Genomic DNA, 12,723 nt, shown 5'->3' with positions numbered 1-12,723 from the left:
TGTCCCAACATCGCAGTAATATCATACTAAAAGTAGAAAAGCCTGCTCCAACCACAATTCACAAGCCCGCTCTTCGTTTATACTCGAGCGAATTTTTTTCATCATGATATTGCCCTAATGTAAATGATAATACAAGACAAACCTCGGACAAGTTGAGCATGAGCATCCTTTATCATACCATCAACAATCTATCGTTCGTTTGACTCGCTGTTAAAAGAATCCGGTCAACATGCAATTCGACGGTGAGGCATACGAATGCAAGCTATATGCATCGATGGCCCATGACCAGATACCCATGCAAAATCCTGTTGCATGTTGTATGCGTGATTCAGCTGAAGATGCAGCAGTAATCAAATGCGTCAACTGTCAATTCCCTGATGAGCTTGTTGCCATCGCTGCTGTTTCTGCTTAAGTAGTGGAAATAGAAGATCATTGAGTTGTCTTTCTGCACTAAACTCGGATGTTGCCTGGAAATACAAAAAATCAAATGTTGAATTCTCTTTCTGCAGTAGACCATAATGTGGAGTAGATACGTAAAGTTGAAAAATATTGAACAACCTATCAAGAATGAAACACAGATGCCCTGAAGAAAAACGATCTCATCAATTAAGAATTATATAAAGATAAAATTAGTATAACACTGTTTTTAGAATGCAAACCTGCACTTAATTGCTAGATGTAACTTACATCTAGCATTTATTTTGGTTGCACTAAATGGCCTTTTCTTTGAGTGATAATGCCAAAATGTAAACCATAAATCTCAAAATATTGACATGTAACAAAGGGAATGGAGGGAAACATAATTCCAACAACCAGGGTTGTATGAACAAACGTGGAGAGAACAGGGTTGTCTGAACAAGCCAAAGTTGAAGTAGCCAAAGAACCAGTGAAGATGGCTGTGAAAGGGAATCCAGATATAAAAGGGAGAATACCATTACAACTATGACTATAAATTAAAGAAAAGGATAATCTAGTCATTGATAGATTAATGGAAAACAGTATTGCTTGTTTCCACGAATCCGGGGCTGTCTTGCCCCAGTATTGAAAATTGCTCCCATCTCAATAATTTAGAACATGAACATGTACATTGTACCTTTGTTCTCGTTGTTGAATCCTAAATATTGATAATAAAATTAATTGATGAATTAATGTGCTGTTAAGACAAGTGACACAGGAAATACTCCGATCAAAGGTTCGGACCACCAAAGGGCTAAATGCTGAGCCGAAGAATCGAATGTTGTGTTGAAATTTGGATGTTAAGTCGAAGGATTGGTTGACATGCCAGAGAACGGACTTCGTACTAGAGGTTCAACATCGTGCCAAAAGGATCACAAACTGTGTCGAAACATTGAATGTCATAATGAAGTCAATGTCAGAGGATGACACGATGTGCTAGAGGTTCAAACGATCTATCGGAAGATTGAATGATATGCCGGAAGAGCGAACAACATGCTGAAGGCTTCAAACAAGTGTCTGATGAGTCAAGGCCTTAGTCGAGGTCATTTTGGCCAATTTGAGTCGATATCGAGTTGAAATAGATTCTAGGTTTACAGCAACCATTGGGCTTGGAGTTGAGTCGGAATAGGTATGTTAGAAGGTCAAACACGTGGCCTAAACTTCTTAAGGGCAGTGGTTCCGCCAGGCCCAAGCGGTAGTATTGCCAAAGTCACCCGACAAGCACCGTTTGTGCTTTGTCAACGTTTTCGTCAGTGATACTGCCTATGGTGATGTTAGGACCACCGGAATCCAGAATTACGGCTCTGTTTCAAATACTATGACAGCAATATCATCCAAAGTTAGCGATAGTACCACCTGTACTATGAAATCTCAGGAATTTAAATTTTTGGCTCTATTTTCAAAGCCTTTTGGGGCTATAAATGCCCCTTACATGCTTGGTTGATGTAGCATCTATTCCTGAGTTTGTAAAGTGTTGTAGCTCTCTTTGAGCATTGTTTGAGTCTCTCCCTCTCTATTAAGTTCAGTTGTGATATTAAATGATAGGAGGTAGGAGGTCTCTTATAAAATATTGAGTGTGAAGGTTTTCTCATAAGCCGGGAAAAGAAAAAAGCTTGAAAAAGAAAGGTTGTAATGGGTTGTTCATATTCAGCTGTTGGAAGCTAGGTTAGTAGTGAAAGTCAATGGTCTCGAGGGAAGAGGAATCGAGAGTAGACGTAGGTCAGGAAAACCGAATCATTATAAATTGGTTTGTATTCTTTCTCTTGCTTATAACTTTCAATTGTGATTGCTTATTTATTATCATTCACTTTACTCGTAACTCTTACTTGTATTTAATATTTGTTTAGTCATGTTTCTAATAAGTGTTTTTCTCATCAAGTTTTAAAGTCGGTTAAAATTTGCTATAGCACTAATTTAACCCTCCTAAAGTGTCATTAACATGCTAACACTCGTTACCTCAATATGACGAAATCTCATTAATGAATCCACATCCCTTTCAAATTGAGACACTCCAAAATTCTGTTAAATGATGTAACGTGCATAACTTTCAAATATGAATATACAGTTTACCCTGCAAACTAAGTTTTACACTACAGACCACAGCTGTAGTATTCACAGAGATATATCACACTCACTCTTTCTTAAAAGTGACCAACTCCCACCAGAGGAATCAGAACAATCACAAGTCCATCGTCATGCAGTAGTTTTGTATACTTAAGTATTTAAAAGAGTGTTAAATAAGCAAAAACATACTCAAGTTGAGTATAGACTTACTTGTGTAGCAAAAGAAAATCTTAGAGTTTGGACTTGCCTTCCTGAACAAACTCTCAAGTCGAAACCAAGACTGTCAACACCAATGACAACAGCCTCCTGAACTACAGAAGTACAAAATGTATTAGGTCTCTACCTGTGGCTAAATCAATATATTTCATAACAATCTTAATGCCATGGAATCAATACAAGTACATTAACTCAACATTACAACCCCTATATAGTGTATAGACTATCTGCAGTCAGGAAAGCTGAGGTTCCACATGAGATAAGTCGGCTATAACAAAAGTACAAGTCCAGAAAAAAAATTCAACCGTGACATTTGAATGCAGCATACAATATGGAGCATCAAATTTCATAAATTAACAAAACCCATAATAGATTAATGTCAGTTAAATGATAATTCCAGAAATGGATAACAATTACAGAATGTGTCAACCATTGATGTTAAGCAATAATAATTACTGTTCATTTAACTTAAAATAAGCAGTATGAAACACATAATAGATTAACATCGATCCAGAAATAAATAAGAATTTTGAAATTTGTCACTCATTGATGTTAAGCAATAATAACTACTGCTCATTTAACTTAAGGTAAGAAGTACATGTGCATTCGTATTCTAGAGTTGTTCAGGATGTTCTATGGGATTAAGTGGTATTTCAGCAGATAATGATAAGCAGGTATCTGACTATACCAAATGGCTTAAGGTACAGCGGATTAGCAATTCGGCAACAGAACACTGGGACCAGTATATAATAGAAAATTAAGCAACTTTTATATTCTTCGTAATAATAAAATTATGCCTTTTAAGGACATAATCAAAATAATAGATTTAATCTTTGCACTGATTCCATAGTTGGGCCTTCACTTTATAATTGAAATTAACATTCCTGCATCAGCACAACATTGTAACGATATGAAACCTGGGTATGCTTTTCAGAGTTAAGAGGGTCATAACTTCTAAAACTTGAACATGTTCGTACTATGAATCCACATAAAATATTTCAAGCATGCTTCTAAGTTGTAGAAAGAACATGCTTATTGAGATATTTCAGTCAACAAGTAGAGACATAGAGCCATAATTGACAAGGCTATATCCAGGCTTACAATTTGATAACAGCAACAAATCAAGTGATTCACATATGGCTTGTCTCATTTGATTACAAACTTCTATCTTGATATACTATGATTTTGCAGCATAGAAAAACTTAACCAAGCAACAAATCTAAGTACCTTTAGGCCAATTATCCAAAGATAATAAAAGGAGAAGTCTACTAAAGAGAGCAAATCAAGGAAAGTGCAAATTTTTAAGAAAGATGACCATGCCTTGATTCTATTGCCTAAACTTAAAACTATACACTAAACTAATCGAAAAGCTAATTATCCTTAACCACGTAATCATCCTTTCCTTTTTGCTCCAGTTCAAAGCCCTTTTCTGGTTTTTCTGCTGGTTAAACGGATTCCAGCAGCTGAGGACTGCCAACTTCTATTAGAGTCCAAATATGACTCAATTGTGTTGGTTGGTCTAATAAAGATTCAACGACACTTTTCTTTGTCAACTTAGAAGTCTTAGACTCCATTGGATAGAGCTTTGGAGGCATTGCTGATGCAGTTGTAATAAAGAAAAGGGCCTTGCCGATGCAGTTGTAATAAAGGGAAGGCAAATGGACTACCACATTACCTCTACGTGAATACCCTTTTGCCTCATACACAGCATTTTAAGGGCTTGTGAGACCTTTTCCCCACCAGATTTAAGATGAGATATGATATTGGTAGCAGAATGTGCAAGAACATCTGGTCGAGCTTCTCGAAAATCTTGAATCTTAACTTCAAACTGTAAAGCAACAGAATGAGAATAAATTCAATAAGAATTAAAAAATGGAAACAAAATGTGAACATTTGACCAAGGATTGACATTTGGCTCATACTGGTATATATTGGACGATATTTGCCAGTTTGGACATGCATGAGAACATAAATCGTCCTATTAGGATGGGCCAGCATGTTTTTTCTTTTTAGGGTTAGCACTGATTAAACCATCCCTCTCTCTCATCTCTCTATCTTTCTCAATCTCTATTGCAAAGTGTGTTGTGAGCTTCCGCCAGCTTGTTGCTCACACCATTTATTTTAATGACAGGTTGTGTTGGTTGGGCAATTTGTTTTGGTCTATTAGAACATTAGTCTTTTTTAGGTTATTGAAAGAAAACATGCCTGATTCCCATACGAAGAAACTATCTGAATATTAATCATCTCCAATTTGTAGAATGAAGCTCCGTTATGTAGACTTTGATCCTTATCTAATTCTCCTACACGATGACAATAAAAGTCAATCATTAGAGAAACTAGGTACATGAAATTAAAATTAAGAAATGCCCTTATATCATAATATTTTTGAAAAAAAAAGGTTGCATATCTTTTGTATACCACTATATGGAAGCTTCTTGATATTTATGCTCTCTTCAGCGAAGGCAGGTCTCAGTTGACCTTGGATGACAATGCTAGCAGGAGGTTGATCCATCCAGTCCAAATCAACATTCGATACAGACTGAGCAAAAGACAGAACCATGAATATCTTGCAGCTCAGGACAACTTGCACATGCATATGAAATAAATATTTCAGTGAAGTAGAAAAAACTTTGAAGTAAAAAGTTATCATGTTAATTAAGGAAATAAGCATTTACTGCATACCTCTTCCATTTTCTTAGCAAAATACATTGGATGACAAGACTGCATTGTTTCCAAATTTGTCCAATCACTTACATTATCAGAAGAGAGAAGTTCATCTAATTCATCTTCGATGATGGCCACTGCATCCTGCAAAGAAGTGATGATAATGGCATCTACCTCATTTTGTTATCAAAACAGCATAAAAGCCAAAACAAAGCATGTTATCTTGTCTCCGCACCTCTTCATATCCATCATTAACATCACCTACATCACTTGAGATTTCTTCTACTTCAATATCAAGATCACTTGGCCCTAGCACTTCCATCTCTGATAGCATTTCTATATTGTCCAACCCAATTATAACTTGCTGCACTGAAGATCAATATTAGCTGAAGCATTGCAAGTTTCAAATCTAAAACTAAATAATGTAAAAGAAGGGCAACAGTACCAAATTAGAAATTAAAATTGGAGTACCACTAATTTATCGTCCGAAATCAGAGTTTGCAGAATTTCTTTCTCATTATTCACCTCAAAATAGATATCTGTCCAAATTGTGCAACAGAAACTTCATGAGAGTGGTAGAAGAAGATTAAAAAAGACACCGCCCCCAAGAATAAATATCAAGACATAAAAAGGAATACAAATATATAAGTGTACCTCCATATTCATCAGTTAAATATGGTACATAAGGCCAAATAATATTTTCATCGACTTCTTCATCAATAAATCCCGTGAAAATGACAGTTGCTTTGCTATTCACCTGTGCATGGCACGAGCACCACAGCATGAACGGATTTTTAAACTTACTACCATCATTAGACATATCCTAGAGAAATATCATGTAAGATTACATAGCATTAACTTCAGTTAGGTTCATATTAGGATTTGAGTGACTTCAGCATAGGAATCCAATTTTAAGATAATTATCCAACTAAAACGTAGCTTCACTGGAATTTCCGAACCTTGGAAAGAATACAAAATAGTGTAGTATAAACGTTAGGATGCTTTACACAAAGCAATAAAGGTATGTAAAGTACGAAGTAGCGCTCCGCATTTAGATATCTACTTGAGAAAATAATAATTAGACAATGGTACTCCCCAACAGTTTGTTGGCACCGGCTGGTCTAAAAGACTAAAGTAGCACTAATGTGAAGGAGATTGAACATATATATGTTGACTGAGGACCTCGTACGTTTCAATCTGAACTTACTGATAAAAGATTTACTGGCCCCAAACTCGGTCCTTATTCAGATGTCTCAATGTGACTAACAAACAACCTAACTAAAGCTAAAGCAAGGCGTCCATATCTAGCCACATACAACAGAGAAGTAACTGAATTCAAAAACAGAGTTATGATACAGCTTGCAAAGCTAAGTTTGCAATAGTTATGAGGTAGCATAAGTGTATAGCAAATAACGAAAGATTGAATATATATAGTGCAAAGAAAAAGAAAGAAGAAAATCAAAGACTAATGGACACACGACCAAAGAAGACATTTCATATAAACAAAGAGAAATAAGAACTAGTTGGGTTGGTCGCTCTAATGTATCCCATAAGCTAACCTGGTTGTGCCACCTAAAACCCTGGAAGTCAATTGTTAGATAGGTGTGCAGATTTATCAAGCAGCTAGAGAGCCTCTAATGGTTGAACTTTGTATAGAATGTACAATCATGTAAGTTGTTAAGGTAGCCGAATGGAATACCAAACTACATCTAAGAACCTATAATGAACCCACATGCAGAAACCAAAAACAAAATCCAGATGCATGCTTTACAGATCTAACGAGCCCCTAGTGAAATAGAGAAGATAGCTTCTCTTGGATGTAGGATCAGCCGACGAAGGCCGAAATGAGCCTGAATGGTTAATCAACCAAATGTATATGCCCAAAGAATAGCGTACAGGTTATCTTCTTCTAAAACGAGGATCCATCTTATTTGACACACGGACATTCTCGTATACTCTCTTATTCGGTTAAATGTTGTGCGGTTGCTACCTCAACTATGGTTCTTGCAGTTTCGGCATCCGTGAGGCGCCTCTCTTCGCCGTCAACGGGAGGAACCAGCTCTTCGATTTCCTCGGAAGGGTGGTACCGCCGTCTGGAGTTGCTCGTCGGCGAATCCGCATCCCCTTGCGCGGCACGAACCCTAGCAGAAAGAGGATGACTCGGGCACGATCCAAAGCAGCCATCCATGTTGGTCCTGGCGAGCATTCCCAAGACGACGGATTACAAGAAAAAGAAGATACAAACTGAGGAGACCGGGAAGGAGCGGCCGAGAAGTACCGGGAGCGCTCAAGATCCCGAAACCCTCGACCGAAGAGCCTCCGCTTGCCCCGCCAAGAACACCGGCGACAGGCCCCCACCACGAGCGACAGCAGAGACCGCGGCGGGAGAGGCGAGGGACACGCGCCGCCGCGGGGCCGCAAACCGATCGCTAGGGCAGAGTCCATCGCCGTCAGCATCTTCTCCTTTTTCCTCTTCCAACTTCCTGAAGAGCCTCCACCGGATATCTGCAACGATTTAGAATGGGTGGCCGAGCCGCGCCGGGGGAACGGGGGAGGGCTAAGACGCACGCGAGGGATGTACGAGTGACGTTCGCACGCGCTTTGGACCGCTGGACCCGGGTATAATTAGAAGGCCCGATTGGTATCCCGAAGTGGGTAAAATGTGAGGGTGGTAAACCGGTGCTCGGATAGTAAATCGCTCCCATCGATACACGCCTTCCAGAAGCTTCTCTTGATTGGAGTAACCGATTGCAGCTTATCTACATGCGTTACCAGATTGGCAGGTCCAATTCATTGTCGCGATGCAAAAGGATCGAGATCTGATTCCCTCCTTCCGAAGGGGGTGACGGAGGAGGAATTTGAGTTCTGTTATCTTCAAAGTCGATTGCATGCATAGTCAAGTTATGAATGCCACTATCAAGTTCGAGCCTGACACGAAAACGCGATTCGATCGAGATGTCGAGGAGCCGAATTGAAAGAAAATGATCGATACTAAAATGATGCGTTGAGATGGAACTCCTAAGCTCTCGAAGTGACACCGATGTACTTACGAAATATTCGTTGACGTGGTTGATCTAGCACAACGATCATCGACATAACTAATCTGACACAATAATCATCAATGTAGTCGATTTGGTGCAACGATACCAATTTTATATAATGATAAATAAATTTTATGATTTTCGATAAATTGTGATGATAATCACATGTCAATATGAGAGAGGGGATGGCACCATTATCTTCACACCATGACTCTTCTATACAAGTTAGGATGTTGTTGTAAAATTTTATGTTGTGGCTGAAGGGTCAGTATGACTTGGCCTCATCCGAATGTGCAAGGTCGTTCATGTGGATCTTCGGAAAAAAAGGAGACTAAGAAGGTGAGGTCGACCGTCAATCGAGCCTTGGGATTATCTCGTGGAGCGACTCGATCGACCTCATCTCTGAAGGGTTTCTGCGAGACAAATCGACATCGGGAGGGAGATTTTTGACTCGACCTCTCCGATGGTTAAGTTAGCAAGTTATTTATGGTGTAAAAGTTCGACCTCTCGTTTTGAGCTAAGGTTCATAATTTATACTTACAGAGACGACTTGGAAGTATGTGGGCCATTAATGCCCGCTGTCATTCTCATTCGGCGTGGTCGAACAAGCGGGTGACCTGCTTATGCAGCATCGACCCATACGGTTCCAAACGGTGCTGGGACGGTCGTGCGTTATCTACTTTATTCCCTACGGGACACATGTCGGGTCATCCCATGTCAAATCCTTGATGGCTACCAACTGTCGCTTCGCTAGTGCAGGAGTATCCACTATCATTCGTCCCCGCCTAAATGTGTACTTGAGGGGCCTCACAGAGGGGCCTGAGGTATGTCATCAAGCATTTTCATTAGTCGGGGACCTTGCTTCTCAGTTACCCATGTGATGCCCTTCGAGGCGAATTGCTAGAGTTAGGCCCCATTGGGTAGTGCCCCATATTTGCATATGTGAGTCCATCGCTCGTGGTCCTTGCATTTCGAACTCCACCTTCCTTACATGGCTTTCTTGGGCTATCTTTTCCTGACCTACGCATCTCGAGGTGTCCTCTTTTGGTTTTATCGTGGTGAGACATCTTTTTTCGATCCATATTTCCTGGGCATAATTTTTTCTAGCCCCTCGTTGTGATGAGCATTCTTCTTTTTTCGAGCTACATGACTCAAGCACATCTTTTGCTAGCTCTGTCGTCGAGGGCCTTTTTATTTTTCCCAAGATATATGACTTGAGCACATACTCTATCATGGTGAGCTTTCTTTTTTTTCCTGAGGTACACAACTTAGGCACATGCTCCGTCGTGATGGGCATTCTTCTTTTTCTTGAGATACATGACTCAAGCACATGCTCTGCCATGACAGGCCTTCTTCTTCCTCCCGTAATGTGTCGACTCAAGCACATATTTTGTCATGGCAGGCCTTCATCTTTCTCTCGAGGTACATGACTTGGGCACATGCTCCACCATAGTGGGTCTTCTTCTTTCTCCTAAGATATGTGACTTAGGAATATGCTCCATCATAGTAGGTCTTCTTCTTTCTCTTGAAATGTATGACTCCGGCACATGCACCAGCATGGTGAGCTTCTTTTTTTCAATTATGCGACTCAGGCACATGCTCCATCGTAATGGGCCTTCTTTTTCCTTTTAGAATGTTTGACTCAAGCACATGCTCTACCATGGTGAGCCTTTTTCTTTCTCCCGAGGTACACGACTTGGGCACATGCTTCATCATGGTAGGCCTTCTTCTTCCTCTTGAAATGTATGACTCTAGCACATTCTCTGCTATGGTGAGTCTTCTTCTTTTTCCCGATCACACGATTCATGCACATGCTCCACCATGGCGGGCCTTCTTCCTCATGAAATGTATAACTCTAGCACATCTTCGTCGTGGTGAGCCTTTTTCTTTCTCCCAAGGTACATGACTCTAGCACATGCTCCATCGTGGCTTGGGCATAAGCTTTTCGCTCAAATGCGGTGTCTCCCCCCGAGGATGGCTCTCCAACAATTACATCTATCTACTTCTCGATGGGACCATGAGGGCACGGGGAGGGCTCCCGGGGCTTATAGAGTTATCGCCCTAGGTGCCCCCTCCGAGTAAGTCCTTCGATCTGATACTTTAAATCCCAACACTCAATGTTGTGGTCGTAATCTTGGTGGAAATGACATGAGCTAATCATGGAGCGATAATTGGTAGCCATTGAGGATTTGATGTGGGATGACCCAACATATGTCCCATAAGGAATGAAGCAAATCACGTGTGATTGACTCGGTATTGTTCGGAACCGTATGGGTCGACATCGCACAACGAAGCTTAGGACGGGTCGACCTGTGCTGTTAGGAGCATACAGGTCACCAACTCATTTGATCGTGCCAAATGAGAATGATGGCAGGCATTAACAACCCACGTACTTCCAAACCACCTCCGTATGTATATATTCTGAACCTCAACCCAGAACGAGAGGGTTGAACTTTTACACTATAAACCACTTGCTAATTTAACTATCGAAGGGGTCGAGTCAAGAATCTCCTTCTTGACATTGATATGTTTTGCAAGAACCCTTAAGAGATGAGGTCGATCGAGTCACTCTAAGGGACAATCCTAAAGTCAACATAAAGAAGCTGGAGACTTGATCCATGGGTGACCTCATCTTCTCGACTTCCTTTTTCCCGAAGATGCATGTGGACGACTTTGTACATTTGGATGGGGCCAAGTCGTATTGACCCTTCGGTCATGGCATAAAACTGTAAAATATTTTTGGCATTAGATGGATGACCATGAGCTCTTGGTTCCCGGAGCGAAAAGGGGAGCACTGATAAGATTATTTAGTCTCACATTGGTTAAGGAATAAGAAAACTAAGGGCTCATAAGTCCGTTAGATTTCTTACTTTCATAGACATTTTTTTAAAGCTCACAAGCTACTCTCATAGATATTTTTTTAAAGCTCACAAGCTTCGAAAAGGTAAAACAACGATGAATACACCGAGTATCCAAAGTGAATAAATTCCTCACGAGCTTATATCCAAATCTTTCATCTTAAAAATATCAAACTTATACTATGGTGTTAGAAGATGGCAATATTTTTTTTTTTAATGTTTGCATGATTACTCTGTACTACTTCTCGAGTCCCCCAAGCTTGACGTGGAATACACAACACAATAACAAATATATGAAATCTAAAAAATAAAGTTTACGATTGTATGATAAAATACTAGCTGCATTTATCTTGAAATTAGTGCCATAGAGTTCATTTTAACACAATTTGTTGTTATCACTGTTATTAGTAATAGCCTTGTCAAAGCCAATATAGGATGCCACGTCCCGGAAAGAGGCTCAACCACATCTCTATATGTGACTTAAATTTGCTCGGACTGATAAATATTTAAAAAAATTTAAAATCAATATCCCAATCGTATAAACAATTTTATAAAAAAATTCTCAAGTAAATCTTAACAATTATGGCTTGATTATTTTATAAATATTGTATGTATATCTAGATTTTGATTATTAAAAAATAAAATATAAAAAATACTTTGGATATTTTTAGATTTTTAAAATTTATATAAAAGAGTATATCCGAGGATTAGTATTGTAATCGATCGTACATGATAAAAAATTTAATTTTCTTCATAAATATAGACAAAAGTTATAAAATTAAGTTAAATTTTACATCGACATTTTATATATTTTGATTATATATATATATATATATATATATATATATATATATATATATATATATATTTTTTTTTTTTTAAATTCTCCTCTCTCTCACCCAACAAAACCTCATCGATATCACTGACACCTTTAGCAATGCTCCAACATTATGTTACTGTCCTCATCTATCAGCAGCATCAAGCAAGTTCCATGGACACGAAGCACCCCAACTTTAACTACTAAGATAAAGTAGGTCCTTGCCATCACCATTACTTATCCGATCACCAGCCTTTTCACCATGTCCAAATCTTAAGCTGGATAGAGAATATGGTGAGTTGGAACCAAAAGAGGTACGACAGAGACAGCCTTTCAGGGAGACACAGTAAGCCAGCTTTTCTTATGCAGATAGTGCTGATGGAAAACTGACTCCTTGGCAGCTTTGCAGGTCTCAAAATGATGAGAACTTGATGGCAGAGAGAACGGGAGAAAGGATTCCAGGTGCCATGTTGATGATGCTACAAGTATTGAGGGGCGTGTGAGTATTGGGTAGAAATATCTATCAAGTCTGATACGTCGTTTGAAGTTTTTGTTGATTGTGAATGATAATGATTTGTTTATTTTTTATTTTCTCTACTAAAATATG

At 39.1% G+C, this 12,723-nt stretch overlaps 1 protein-coding gene across 2 annotated transcripts; it reads right to left on the bottom strand.

Moving 5' to 3' along the window:
* Window positions 1–8,085, bottom strand: LOC103988032 (uncharacterized protein At3g49140-like). 2 transcript variants are annotated; one of them, XR_001978300.2, is made up of 11 exons: window positions 7,679–7,927; window positions 7,391–7,595; window positions 6,055–6,157; window positions 5,872–5,939; window positions 5,636–5,764; window positions 5,419–5,544; window positions 5,155–5,275; window positions 4,942–5,036; window positions 4,412–4,564; window positions 2,731–2,831; window positions 1–467 (listed from the first exon to the last, which is right to left on the bottom strand). XR_001978300.2 is itself a non-coding variant. In XM_009406526.3 (11 exons), exons 1-11 carry the CDS (start codon window positions 7,855–7,857, stop codon window positions 360–362), a joined length of 1,383 nt encoding a protein of 460 aa, XP_009404801.2. In that variant the 5' UTR covers window positions 7,858–8,085; the 3' UTR covers window positions 1–359. The 2 variants fall into 2 exon arrangements, 1 of the variants encoding a protein (XP_009404801.2); XM_009406526.3 differs by having other exon boundaries at window positions 2,731–2,826; window positions 7,679–8,085.
* Window positions 8,086–12,723: the final 4,638 nt, after the last annotated feature.

This window comes from Musa acuminata, chromosome BXJ3-6 (genome assembly GCF_036884655.1).
Source record: "Musa acuminata AAA Group cultivar baxijiao chromosome BXJ3-6, Cavendish_Baxijiao_AAA, whole genome shotgun sequence".
In the NCBI taxonomy this organism is placed as follows: Eukaryota; Viridiplantae; Streptophyta; class Magnoliopsida; order Zingiberales; family Musaceae; genus Musa; species Musa acuminata.
This window is presented reverse-complemented; position numbering and strand designations above follow the sequence as displayed.

Excerpts from the sequence above, each read along its gene's own strand:
- LOC103988032 (XM_009406526.3), bottom strand. The coding sequence starts at position 7,857 with ATGCTGACGGCGATGGACTCTGCCCTAGCGATCGGTTTGCGGCCCCGC. Across the intron at positions 7,596-7,678 it reads CGGGATCTTGAGCGCTCCCG|GACCAACATGGATGGCTGCT; the intron begins GTACTTCTCGGC and ends AATGCTCGCCAG. Across the intron at positions 2,827-4,411 it reads AAAAGGGTATTCACGTAGAG|GAGGCTGTTGTCATTGGTGT; the intron begins GTAATGTGGTAG and ends TCTGTAGTTCAG.